Source organism: Manacus candei, unplaced genomic scaffold (genome assembly GCF_025592945.1).
Source record: "Manacus candei isolate 608988 ecotype Guabito, Panama unplaced genomic scaffold, ASM2559294v1 h1tg000046l, whole genome shotgun sequence".
NCBI lineage: Eukaryota > Metazoa > Chordata > Aves > Passeriformes > Pipridae > Manacus > Manacus candei.
Window position 1 is genome coordinate 6,827,269 of NW_026138094.1, and position 14,114 is coordinate 6,841,382.

General features: G+C 41.3%; 1 protein-coding gene across 2 annotated transcripts in view; it reads left to right on the forward strand.

The window, feature by feature from the left end:
- Window positions 1-12,997, forward strand: part of WHAMM (WASP homolog associated with actin, golgi membranes and microtubules) — a 25,144-nt gene extending 12,147 nt beyond the window's left edge. For both annotated transcript variants that reach the window (XM_051796597.1, XM_051796596.1), the window contains 9 exons: window positions 1,894-2,067; window positions 3,407-3,557; window positions 4,066-4,235; window positions 4,924-5,089; window positions 6,039-6,226; window positions 7,660-7,746; window positions 7,831-7,926; window positions 8,310-8,850; window positions 11,508-12,997. In XM_051796597.1, the coding sequence (XP_051652557.1) occupies window positions 1,894-2,067; window positions 3,407-3,557; window positions 4,066-4,235; window positions 4,924-5,089; window positions 6,039-6,226; window positions 7,660-7,746; window positions 7,831-7,926; window positions 8,310-8,850; window positions 11,508-11,794 (1,860 nt within the window). In that variant the 3' untranslated portion in view covers window positions 11,795-12,997. The remainder of the gene's footprint in view (window positions 1-1,893; window positions 2,068-3,406; window positions 3,558-4,065; window positions 4,236-4,923; window positions 5,090-6,038; window positions 6,227-7,659; window positions 7,747-7,830; window positions 7,927-8,309; window positions 8,851-11,507) is intronic.
- Window positions 12,998-14,114: the final 1,117 nt, after the last annotated feature.

The window sequence follows — 14,114 nt, forward strand, 5'->3', positions numbered from 1 at the left end:
CATTTTAGATGTGGCTAAAGATGCTGTAGTGTTGTATTTGCAGGCCTAACAGGGACATGAGTCCATTATATTTCATTCTAGACCAAGTTATGCAAGATTCAAGAAATAGCCACTAACCCAGCCTTAGGTACCAGAGTATCCTTCTCCCCTCTTCGTATCCATGTCCTTCTCAAATACTTCATCCTTTAGGCCAGGAAATTAATTTTAGAGAATATAAAAGATACTGGTACAGGATGGAGGAGAGTAGTGTGGTGTAAATACTTCTTGTATTGTGTGTTCAAGAAAAAAAACCACAAGAACATTACTGTTGCAACCAAAGAAGTCAGTTGGGCTGATGGCGAACTGGAATTCTATGAAAAGAGTATGAGACTGTGTAAAAGCAGGGATTTTACCTTAAAACAGGCCAAATGATAGACATACTATACCACCCCTTCAAAAGAAAAATGAAGAACACCCAAACAAAAAAAGCCAAAACCCTTGTAAATGAATAATTGTCTCATGAGTTGACTTTAAAATGTCATTAACACCTCCATTGTACTCACTCTAAACATTCTCCAGGAGCAGCATGACCCTCACTACTTGCTTTTAGTATGGGAACCAGAAAGTTAACTGTTAAGTTTGTGTTTGGCCTTAGTAGTGGGGCAAAAGCAGACTGTGGAATTGCTGCAGGTGGGCCTTTGAACTGTGTCTGAGCTACCACAAGCTCCTGGGGAGCCCCAAGGGGCTGCTTAACATCTGGGATTATCAGTAATACTGCAGTTCAGATCCTCTTGTTCCCCTGTCTTGCCTGTGCCAGGCCTGCAGGCAGGATGGGTGGGAAATGCCCTTGAGCTGACTTCCACAGATTTGTCCTGAGGAAATGCATCCATGCATGGGAATTCTGCTCCTGCTGTCTTAACCCAGACTCAGCTGGCAAGAGCAAAGGTGATGGTTTAGTTTCAGTGGTTTTCAGTTGCAACACAATCAAGCTTAGTTTTTTAATGCTTTTCCTCATTGTTGTAGCACACCCCTCCCTCCCATCCCCTTCCCTCTTCCTGGAGCTGCAGAGCACACACTGTCCTTCCAGGAAGGTCTGTGTTTCTCAGTGGTACTTCACTGTGTTCTCTCAGCCAGCACACTCTATCCTGGCATGTGGAGCATGCCATAGTCTCTGCCAGCTGCTGTCAAAGAAAAAATCTTTGAAGCTTTGATTGGTGCCAATAAACAAATGCAATTAAAGGGAAATCCCCAACTCTGTATTTTGTCATAGAAGCAAGTAAAGACTTTAAATAGGGTCTAGTGTATTAGGAAGGCAGCAGTTCCATGAAAGAATTATGAATTACAAAATGTAATATCATTAGAACTGAGGTTAGAATAAACTATTATACATTGTACAGCAGTTAAAGGAATTTAACTGCAGGGTTGTCTGGTGTAGAAATATATTTTTGAATTCTTATTTTTAAATGTCAATATGATTTTTCTGTGCCCGAGGTCAGAAATTCTGGATCCAAAAATTCATTAGCAGGCATTTAGTAATTGTGGAAGCAATGCAAGAGCTAGTTTAAGAATGCCTTGCTTGTCCTTGCAGTACACTAACTTCCCAAGATTCCCAGTTATGTTTATAAAAAGCAGCAACAAAGTCATCTGCACACAGTTATTAGAATTTCTGTGGTGCAGGCCCTAGGCATGATGTTCCTTGCAGTCTCCTAATGCAATATGCAGCAATTAGTGCCTTTAACAGGGTGGTGCCAAAGATATTTTCAGCTGGGGTGGCCACAGAATGCCTGGCACACACCTCCTATGCAGTGGGAAGTCTTGGCTGTGGAACTACAGGTCATTCCCCCAGTAGCCCCTCAGCATCCAGCACACACGAATGCAAAGCAGCTGTGTCTGATTTACCTTTCATCCCACTAGGTTCTGCAGCAGCATAAAAGTACTGACACAATGGTAGCTTTGATGAAGGTTTATGAAAAAGAAGATGAAGCTTATCAGGATTTGGTCACCATGGCAACACAATTCTACCAGTATTTACTGCAGCCCTTCAGAGATATGCGAGAGCTGGCGACACTGTACAAACTGGAAATCCTGGTAAGTCTGCCTTTACAGAGTGAAAGGCCAACCTGTATAGGAGGGCATCAGCTGCTCTTGGAGCAGTTTAAACTCACATCACATAACATTCCTTACTTTGGTCTGTACCTACTTTTTTTTGCCCCTGCCAAGCCATCAAACGTGACTGAGAAATTCAGAGTTAGGGCTGAGCTACTCTCAGAGGATTTCTGAATCCCTGGTATTGGCTTGACTAAAACTGCAGCTGTCTTCCCACCAGTGTCCCAGTTAAAAGGAAAATATTCCCAAGCTCCACCTTCCTGGGTTTGCTCTCTGGGAGGCTGAATTTACAGAGATCTAAGTAGCCTTTGTTATGCCGCCTTCAGTGGGATTAGTTTACAACTTTGATAATGTCCTCCCTCAGTAATGCTGATGCACCTGGTTAATTCAGTTGTGCTGGTAGACCAGAAGACAGAGGAGACCTTCCCACTCAAAGAAGTTTTCTATTGCTGCTACAACCTGCTACAAGTACAGATTAAGAACATGTCAGTTGTCAGTGCATTCATTTAGTTTTATGTGCATTTTAAACTGGAAGCACATGCTGAAAGTTATGATGCCCCTGGAAATGGCAGCCATTTACTGTTTTGATTTTTCCTTAAATAGTGTGTTAAAATTAAAATGAGCTGTTGATGTTCTCAAAAAGAGCAGAACGGTTTTAAGCTTAGACTAAGGTGCTTGGATACTGAAGGTCTAAATCCATAACGGTGAAATATCCAGTGTCCTGTTCTGAAAATTAAAGTGAAAATTGGAACAAATGAAGCAAAATTTGTTCTGTATTAAAAAAAACCTCTAAGGGATATTTAGGCTTATTTGAAACATAGTTGTTTTAAAAAAGTATTTGAATACTAGTCTTCTACCCATGTACACTTTGTGGACTTGAAAATACTCTCTTATGTTTCTTTTCTGTATCCCTGTTCCTGTGTGAAAGAACTGCCAAACTGGAGAACCTGACAGTGCAATGTGCTGTCAACACGTGGGGAAAAATAGAAGGGAACATTGCACATAGAAGAGTGGGTTTGAGTTACTTTTAGTAACAACTAAAAACAGTCATGGTGGATATGATTTTTAAGATGATAGTTTAAAAAATATTTTAAGAAATAAATGTGGGGTCAAGATTGGGAAACAAAGGTTCTGAGTTAGCCTAGAGAATGAGAAACAAGGCAATACATAGGCATGGACAGTGATTCACGTTGTGACAGGTGAGGGGAAGCTCATGTTTCCCACCATGCTCTGCCTTGCTTGGAACGTCCCCAGGTATATTACTGTGCAGCTGCACCTCTGTGGAAACCAGGCGGTAACCGGGAATTTTGTGTCCTTGCAGAAGTCTTTGCAGTATGATAAGTTGGGGCCTAGAAGAGTGGCAGCTTTGCAGAAAGATGCTGAAGAATGGACTAAGCGAGCTGAGAGTGCTGTGTGCTCCATTCAGGATATCACTGTGAACTACTTCAAAGAAACTGTAAAGGCTCTGGCAGGTAATCAAAATGATTTACACAAAAGGTTGTGTAAATACTCGACTTAGGGAACTGAGAGCTCCTCTTATGTATCTGCAGAACCTGAGGTTAGGATGAGTGTCCAGCTTAAGAAAGAAGCCTTTTATTCGCTTAAGATTTATATCTTTCAGCTAATTTGGTTTACAACTTGCATTTGTCTTGCACATAAATATTATCAAAGCATGAGACCCATGGCTGCAAAGCTCTGCACAAAACCCATGGAAGTTTTAACACTTAATATGCAAACCTCAAGGATTTCAGCATGTGAGCTGAGTAGGTTTCCGTGCAACTGTTAAGGCATGTTTCCGAGGTACAACAAAGTATTTTACTTACATGTATAAGATCACAAATTCAGCCTTTTAATCCTGTAATTTCTAAAGAAGCTTCCAAAATTGTTTAGTTGGATCAGCATTTTTAGTACTGCAGAAACGCACAAGGGCTATTAGTACACTGCATTTCTCATGTCTTACTGCAATGTTTTAATCCACAGCAATGCACAAACAGATGGAACAAGATGAGGAAAGATTTGGTAAAACCGCCTGGGCATCAGCTTTGCCACGACTAGAAAACCTGAAATGTATGTTAGCAAAAGAAACCCTTCAGCATCTGAGGGCAAGAGAGTTGTGCCTGAAACAGAAGAGAACTGGCATTCAGAAACTCGTAAGACCTTGCAAAGCCTCCTTTTCTGTCACTGTTTTGTGAAGGGCTCATCAAAACCTACCAAAGTGATCATGGGAGTAGACTTTCGAAGTCTTTGTCTATGAAACAGTTTTGGTTTTCAGCATGGTTTTAAGTTGTGGAAAAACGCATGTCTTCAGGGTCTTTTTAATTGCTCCTGCATTTTTGAGGACACTTAGCAAAGTTTAAGATACATGCTTTTACAGTTCAAATGTCATGTTAGCATTTGTGATATTAACCTTTGAAATTGTTAGTTTTAGGGAGATAGACCCAGATATTATTTTCAGAGGACACTGAAAAATGAAAATATTTAATATTAGTCTTCTGATCTTCTGGATTTGCCCTCTAACTGCCACTAGGAGTACCTGATATTTATTTTCCAAGAGTAGTGTACTGCACCATATGTAATTGTTTTCAGGAGTAGTATCATTTGTGTGGTTTATAATGAGGTCTTTCCTGGTAGACTAGAGATAAACTTACACTTTAGGTAAATAAGACTCTCTGCTGTTCTGAGTTTCTGCTCCAAGCCATTTCTAATGCTCTGTTGTTTCCACACCAAAGCATCTAAGCAGCTGCCAGTTAGGCCAGGCTCTTTACAGGTACTTGTGCATCCAGGCATGTTTCATGTGTGCATATTTTGTTATTTTATTTTTTGTTTGGGGCTATACAGATGGAGAGTCTTGGTGAACAAGAAGAGAACTTAAGTGTAGTGGAGGAGCTGGAAATACAGTATTATGAAACGCAGCTGGAGTTATATAATGTACAGCTTGAAGTATTGAAACATGAAGAGATGCTTCTTATTGTACAGTTGGACACCATAAAGAGGCAGATAAAAGGTGAGAATAAACAATTATTTAAGCACATATTCAGAACACAGGAGCAATATAGCCTGCTCTGTTTTCACTTTTAAAAAAAGGATATCACTGCTTGGGTCTCAATAGTAGAAAGCATCTTTGGAAAACATTCATGGCACCATGGCACCATCTGATATTTTGTCCTCTAACTAATTAGACACTAATTTGATGGCACAAGTTTAAAAAAACACCACAGTGCTTGCTTATCTTGCCAGCAGCTGTGATATGTGCATGCACTGGTTTAGCATGTGGAATAACTTATATTGACAGTGCTTAACTGCTCTCACAGTTACAAGATCTATGCGTAGAAACTGGATATCGTGAACCTGCTGAAATAGGTCCTGTAATTCATCATAATCTATTCTAATATAATGTGTACAAGTTACAAAATACATCCTATAATGACAAAAAGAGGTGATTTGGCTAGAATGGTACCTGAATGCTGCTATATTCCAGTTTAAGTGTCTCATCGTGACGTATTTATGAGCAAATTAGGCACCAGTCTTGTTCTTCTTTGAGCTTATGAATTCTGTTACCATGTGCACTGTGAAGTAAACATTGCTGCTGCTTGTTGCATAATTAAAATGTGGTAAATAGTAAAATAAGACACCCAGTGTTGATCAGAACAGTCGTCGGTTTTCCAGGAAAACTCCATTTGGTGAAGGTAGGAGTTAAAACACAGAGAGACATTTGAAAGAGGAAGCTAAATAACAAATGCTAACAGCATAAACTTGATCCTGCAAAGCACCCCTGTGAGTAACATGACATGTTTGCATAAGACTGTGAAGGACCAAGCTCGGCTCTGGAGCATTACACTTCCTCATAACTAACTCACTGCCTTCAATGGCTTTTGAAATGTCATTAGCTCTTTAAATGTTTAAATAACTGTGGCAATTTTTGGTTTTTTAAAAAATGCCAAATGCCTTTTTAGAGAAACAGGATGAAGTTGTTTACTATGATACATGTGAAAATCCTGAGGAGCTCAAGGTCATTGAACAGACAATGGGACAACATTACGCTAACTTGTCAGAAATGACGATGCTGAGGCAGAAGACTAAGCAGTTGGAGACAAAGCGTGGGACTGTCTGTGCGAGGAGAGCCTACCTCAGGAACAAAAAAGTAAATGCAGTCCTGGAGATGTGCATTTTCTTTAGCTGATATCTTGACTCACGAGGGATGGACAGGAAACAATTAGGGAAGCTTTGGGTGGAACATACAGGATGATTCAAACTCAGTGCCAAGGTCCACAAACAGAAAGAGGGGCAATGTGATTCTAAGCCAGCTTTATACTCCGCGGTGTGGTGCAAGTGCATGTGACTTAGAACACAAAGTTACCTGGGAGACCCAGGTGTTCCCCCATCAGCTAGCCTTACCAGAGCCCTGTTGAGGCCAGCTGGAGCTTTGCCTTAGCAGCCTTTTCAAAATATCTGCAGTACAGGAGGAAGCCTGGCCTTCCATGAAGGAAGCTGCAGTGGTTGAACAGCCCACACGCTAATACTTTTACCTCTGAACAGAGGGAAGGGGAAAACTTAACTGCTGCAATTCTCTCTCCAGCCTCTCAGTTCTGTGCAAAGGGCAGTTCTTTTGTTTCCTAGCCAGAGCAGAACTAGGAAGACACAAATTGACTCTCATGAACCTTCCCAGTAGGCTGAGCTTACCTTACACCTGCAGTCCTGCTGGAGCAGAGAGCAGAAATTAGGTCCCAGTCTGTCTGACCTTTTACCCGTCACTAGCCTGGACAAAATGGGAATGACATTGGAAATGTTTTGTTAGCCATCATTGTCTCTTGCTTGCAACTGCTTCCTTGGCAAACACTTCTTTTGCTTCTGTTTTCATTTCCTTAATTGCTGTCTATGGGTTATATAACACTAAAGCCAAATGCCAGATGATTTGCAAATGCTTGTCCAGCCATGTGGATAATCCCCCTCTGTACAGAGACAAATAGCGACTCCCAGAGAAAATATTGAAGCCTGCAGCTTTTCTGTGGCACTTCTTACTAACAGAAAGTACCCCTGCTAGGCATTCATTGTGCTTTCCCATACCTTTGTTTCCCTGGCATTTTTACTTGGGACCTATGGCAAATAAGAAACAGGGGGAAAGAAACCTTGTATTTTTGTAATGCCCTGCTAGCTTCCTTCTTGCCTTCTTCCTCATGTCTTTGCATTCCTTCTCTCCAGCTGGTACTTGGGTGACATTTCTTCAGAGCTTGTTTCTTCTTTTTTTTTTTTCCCATTTCTTCTATTATTTTTTTAGCAAAAGTATAAGACAGAGTGGTCAATTCAGGTCTGGGTATGTTTTCTCTGCAGCATGAATAAAAATATGACTAATTAGGAAAACAAAAGGTCCCACTGGCTTTAGCCATGAAGGACTCCCACAGACTTCACCATCAGGGTCTCACATCTGACACTAGTTGAGCTTAGCCATCTTTCTTGGCACTGCTAAATAGCAACCGTGGTTGCTATTTAGTGACCTGTGCACAGGAGTTAATGGCACAGATGGTACACAGTGAATGTGAACTGATGAGAGTTGCCTGAATTTTGCTCTTCTCCCAGGATCAGTGTGAAGCAAGCCACCGGCAGAGACTGCAACAGGCAGAAGAGAGCAAAAAACGCTTCCAGCAGCATCACAGCATACAGATAGTGAGTACTGAATTGCAGCCTTGAAAAATCTCCCAGCTGCTTGTTTTCACAGACTAAGGCTCACTTACTTGTGTTTTAATGCAGAAGAGAGACAAGCAAAAAGAGGAGGAGAAAAAGAAAAAGGCTTGGATAAGCCAGGAACGTCAGAAAACACTGGAGAGGCTGAAAGCATTCAGGGAGGCAAGTATTGTGAACTCCAGTAGTCCTAAATGATGTGAAAATACAATGTCAGAATGTAGTCATAGCTCACGTGTGAGCACAGTCCAAATCAGAGACAACGTTTTGGATAGCCTAAAATAGGTTTATGTGTTATGAGTCAAGAGGATTAAATCCACTAAGAATATAATTTCCAGGTGTGGAACCTGTTGCAAAGAATACAGGTGAGAAAATGTCTTTGAAAGAAATATTTTGATATTCATTTAAATTTATTCAATGTTGAATTTTCTGCTTGAATGGGGGAGTGGGAGAGGTCTGTACTCTCTGACTTTTTACCTCTTTGGGATTGATGTTTTGGCCAGTCCAATGGACATGTGACCTCCTGCCTTCTGATTTTTTTTTTTCAGAAGTGTCCAGCTCATGTTGTTCTGAAAACATCTCGTCCCCAGCCTCTCAGTCCCAAGTTGCCACGAAACATCACCGAGCAGGCTGTAGTCCTGTCCCCTCCACCTTCATCCCCAGCAGTACTGTCCCCTGCACCCTCACCACGAGCAAGGGCAGCTCCAGAGCAGCCACAGAGCATACTGCTGATTGAAGCCAAAGAATCAAAAGCTTTGTGCCAGAACACCCCAGCAGATATCCCTGTCCAGATTTTTGCTAGTGATGGTGATGCAGAACTTACTGGTGGTGACACAGAGCAACAAAAGCACAGCAAGGAACTGTTGGTCTCTCCATCCTCACCACCACCACCTCCTCCTCCACCCCCTCCTCCCTTGCCCCCTCCTCTCTTGCCCCCTCCTCCCCCACCTCCCCCCTTACCTCTCCAGTTAAAGACACCACCAGCAACAGAGGATACACCACTTCCCCTCAGCTCCAATAGCCCCTCAGAAAGCCCTGCACTGCACAAACAGGATGACTCACCCAGGACGTCTATAAATAATTGCATAGGTAAGTGGACTCACGTCGGCTGGTGCTTTTTTCACTTCCTATATTTTTGTGTTCCCCCTCCCTCTGGTTCTGGACAGGAATAGTGTGTAGTTTTGATCGAGAGAATGAAGCTCTTGGAAAGCTTGGTCTAAAAAACCACATAAAATAACACTGACCATAATTCAGGATGTTAAATGAGTAACAATGATTTCACTTCATGATGCTTGGACTTGGAGTGTGTGGCTTGGCATGTTTTGTGAAGTGCTGTCAAAGGGGACAGGTCAATCTTTTAGCACAGTTGAACTTGAATCTCTGCATATGTATTAAGTATGGCCTTAGAAATTAATTTAAACCATGCTTAATCACAACACTAATAGTTCTGTAGAGATCTTAATTCAGGACCTGCATTTCTCATGAGACTGAACATCCCACAGCTGCAATTGGTAGGAATGTGTCAGAAGAAATTCCAAGGAAAGGAGGTTTACTCTTTTTGTTTGGTGAGAAGCAACTTTTATTGCTGGGTTTGTTCTTGCCACAATTTTGGAACTTTGACTGAATCTGGTATTTTGATTGAGGATTAATCACCTGTCCAGTGTGAAGACCGCTGGGTAAATTTGTAGTTGTATTAAGGCTGCAATTTAGTGTTTCTGATTTATGTACTACAGATCTAGCAGTTGGGCTGCTTGCATTTCTAAGGTGTGCACAGCCCGTGTCCACTTACAATTTGCTTGGTTTCTAAATAAAGGTTTCCTAAAAGAATTCGCGTAGGATTCAACCAGGATTTGAAAGGCAGGTCAATAGTTTTGGCATACATTCCTAGGGGAGAAATTCTGCTCTGTTACACCTTTGCTTTGTTAGCAAGATCATGCAGGTGTAATTGAAGGCTGAACTCGGCAATTGAAACAGTAGTTTGAATGAGAATAGAGCTCAGCAGCCTCCCAAGGCTGCACCGGTTACATCCTGCTAACAGGCTTATTTTTATCTCTAAAGCGAGCGGATATTTTGACTGTGTCAGGGAGATTGATCTAAGTTGGAAGGCAGCAATTTTTTCTGTCGTTTTTCACAGTGGAGCTTATGCTAGAATGAAGAATGTGTTTAAACGTGGTAGATTCCTTTCCCTTTCAGAGTCTTCACAATACATCTAAGCAGCCTTTGTATCCTCTCAGTTAAGAGGCAAACCACAGGCAGAAATACCAAGGAAAGTTCAGCATTTTCAGTTCTTCCAAGCTTTGGGGACGTACAAGCAACTGATGGGCTGATACACAGTCGAGTTCCCATGGCAAACTACTGTGCATCCAGTGCAGACTATGGTCTGGGATGTCCGTGGGATAACTCTACCATGGATACTCTTAAGAAGCTTTAATTAGCAGCAGGAGTTGTACACCAGAGTAGTCAGATTGCTGTTGGAACAGCCTTGCTGGTAGTTAATATTGCTGCCATTCACAACCTAACATTGATGTATTTTCATTATTTTTGAATAAGAAAAATTATTTTTTGTTCAAGGAGAGATCTGATTGGTTGTTTACACCAGTTTCTTGAAGAAAACCATCATGTTAATAGCTGTAATAGTAATTGCTAAATTAGTGCCACAGGAACTTCCTGAAACAGCTTCGTAAACATGTTTGGTTTTGTTATGGACTACTTGTGTCTTTGTATGTGAAGAGCCAGGAGAGGCTTTTTTTATGATTTATTAGCCTGACTAGTATTTTACAAGGCAGCCCATTTCATTAATAGACTTAAGGCTTTCTTACTTGTAGGCTTTGTAAGAGGACCTGGTGGATCTTTGCTTGATCCTTTTCAGTCTCTGAAGGTACCACAGGATTTAGCAAAATGTTACATTTCAAGTGCTTGATGTTAATCACATAACCCTGTGTGCACTGCGCATGGCAAAAATACTTCTGGCTGTGAGGCACAGATGGTCTGGACCTATTGCTGTAGGAGTCAACTGCTGTCCAGGGACACGGCCTCCCTGTCTGACAGTCTGCAGCAAGCAGCAAAGAATCCAACAGAAGGAGTAAAACACAAATTAGTGTGTATCAGGAGGACTAGTGGAAGCTCTCTCAGTATGGTGCCCTTCATGGTCTGAAGTTCAGAAACATACACCTGAGATTTAAATCATGTTGTAAAATGGGAATTGTTTTTTAAGTCTGTACAGAAAAGACCTGCCTGTGTAGGGCCTGAGCTGGCTCCCACTGGTTTCAGTGGTGCACTTTCAAGCCCTTCTACTCAAATCCTTTTATTTTTCTCTTGGCTGAGCAAAAATGCAATTGATGGTCTCAGCAGGCTTCTGAGCAAGCTAGGAGGGATGGAAGATTGTTTATAATGGAGAATGCAGGAGATTTTTTGGTTCAGTGAATTTTTTTTGAAAGCCCATAAAGTTGTAATGAAAAAAGCATCATCCTTTGTGTATAATATCTTCCTTAGAGGACCACTTTGTAAAGTGTTGAAGAAGTGTTGGATTCTCAATTCAAGATATAAAAGCTTTACTGCTTTTCAAAAGCAGTTCCAGAGCCTGCTGTTGCAGAAGCTTGAAAGAGTCTGTTCTGGAAGAGACCATTCTTTTTCCTGTCTTTAGTACAGATTAAAGGGAGAGCCCTGAGCACTTGGGTAGGGCTTTATACCACTAAGTGTGGTTGTCTTGTTCTTTCTTCTGGTAACAATAGATTCATCTGTTGCAGGTTCCATGGATGAAGTTTTGGCTTCTCTAAAACGCAGTGAAGTTCATCTTCGCAAAGTGGAACAGCCAAACCCCTATGCTTCTGTGAAAGACAGCATCCTCTCTGCCATAAGGCAAGGAGTTAAACTAAGGAAAGTGAATCGAGATACTGAAAAAGATGTCAGTAAAGGGTCCCCTAATGACCTAGAGAGAAGCATTAAAGCAGCCATGCAGAGAATTAAGAAAGTGTCTGCTGATTCTGAAGAAGAGGAGGACAATGATCGGAATAATGGAGAATGGGACAGCTAACCAGTTCAGCATAACAGACTTACTGACTGGAACTGTCTGCCTAATTTTGCACATTGTGGAAGACTGTCCCTTTCAAAATGAAAGAAGTGTGATTGTGTGTGTGTGTGATAGTCCAAAATGTCTTGTAAAGTAAAATAATCCTGGTGATTTTCTATATAGGAGCTACAAATTCTTATTTTTGCATAAGAAATCATACTCCAAATTATGCTTGCATTAATAGGTATTTTTGGCTCAACCATGTCATGCTTTCACCACATCTGAAGACAGTTAAAATACTGGATTGAAACATACACTCTTTAGATCACTACTACATAGTAGGTAATGCTATCACAACAAAGTTTAAGGAGTGAAAAAATAACTGAAAATCTCTTTTGTCAGATAAAAGTAGAACCAAATCTGTGGTGGCAGAGGCAGACCAGAAAACTTAGCATAATCTGGAATTTTTCACTCCTACCTCCATTGTCCAGAAAATTCTTTAACATTTTGCTTTTCTAGTGCTGCTCACTCTCAAATAACTACATGGATGCTCCATGTATCATTATGTTAGAAAGTGTGCACTTATGAATGCGCTTGATAATGCTGTTGGGAAAATTAGTATCATGTTTGAAATAAGCACTACTGCAGTAATAACTGAAGAGTTTACCTTTTAGGAAAAGATTAAGTATAGAGAACTTTTAGATGCTAAATGTTTTTCATACTTCTACATTTACAATGAAAGAAAGAGCCAAAATATTGTAGACAGTATTTTCCAGGATCTAGTCCTATAATGCAGAGCTGCATTTTCCTGCTGAAAACATCAATACATGTTTACAGCTACTCTCATGAATTTAAATTACCTGATGGCCTTATAAATGGCAGGTATTTGTGTTGTGCCTGGAAGCTGACTACTTAAAAATTCAGCTACATTCAATGTAGAGACTGTTGCTATTTTGGGTAGATAGTGACAAAAATGATTCAAGGTTTTTTTTGAAGTTTATACTGACCCTTAATAAAAATATATCTTGACAGAGGAAGTGGATTCAATGTGCTGTCATTTTAGGATACTGCTATGAAGTAACTGTTACTTATATCATGGTACTCTAGTTTTTGATAGCAACTGCACTCTCACTAATGTTATATGTAAATGCTCTTATTTTCTCAAATATTTATGAATTGTAATTTGGTAACAAAATTGCAAATACAGTGCTTTAATTCCCTGTTTAATACAGAGCAGCAGATCTGTTTAATCAGCACAGTAAAGACGTATGCAACAGTTTTCAAGAAGCAGCAACTGGGGGTTCATTTTTTGCCATTTAAGCACCTACTGCTGCTTGGATGTCAGAAAAAAACCAAACTTTTTTTTGTCCACTGCAATCAAACCAAACAAAGACAAGAGCAGCAGCAGCAGCACAGATCAGTTCTTACTCATCTTTTCTGAGTGATGTCTGCAGAGGGGAACTGGGCACAATGGGCAGTGCCCCCACACCTGCTCTCTCTGAGCCAGGATGGGCATGGGGGAGCAGGGGAGAATTTACTGCACATTCAGACTTCAGCACCCCAAATGCTGAGCACTTCACATAGACTGGAACTGAAGACAAAATCTGGTTCTTTGAGAGCAGAACTCTCTTCCTCAAGGATACCCTGGGCAGAAGGGGTCTTGGCCAGTGGGAGGGCAGAGGGGGCTGGTGCTGGGGCTGAGAGCTGCCCTCTCCCAGGCCGTGCCCTTCAGCAATGCAGTTATTTAAAGCTGAGAAAAGGGCACAGAGGCTCGGTTGCCTTCCTGTGGCTGGTACCTCCTGCCAAATGGGAGCACAGAGCCCTTTAGTGGTTTAATTCTATTGTTGAATTCTTAACTACAGTGCTAGGACATTAAATGCAGCAGTTTAAAGTACGCAGAGAATGAGTTGCAATTTCTCCAAGAAATCTTGGGGCTTTGGGGGGTTTAACAGCAGCAATTTAAATCATGAGAGGCCATCTGACGATCAGTGTCACTGGACAGTGATTTCCCCTGCTTAGGGGTTTCTTTTGTAACTGAAGCTCAGCTGGGGCTGATCTCAGGTGTTCAACAGATCTCTCTACCTCCCAGGCTGAAAAATACCCTTGAAAAACCACTCAGAAACCACTGAACCCACCTGTTTTCTGAAGCCCACTTAATTTGCTAGACAGGCAACAAGCCTGCTCTGGAAAATGTGCTGCTGCAATTTTCTGATTGGTGTGGAAAATTGCACCTCTATCAAGTGTCCTCACCACCTGGTTCACCAGCAAAATTTAATGGGTGCTACTCAGCAGAGTAGCTACTGGAGCACCAACACTCCTGGACATCAGAAGCATGACCAGGGTA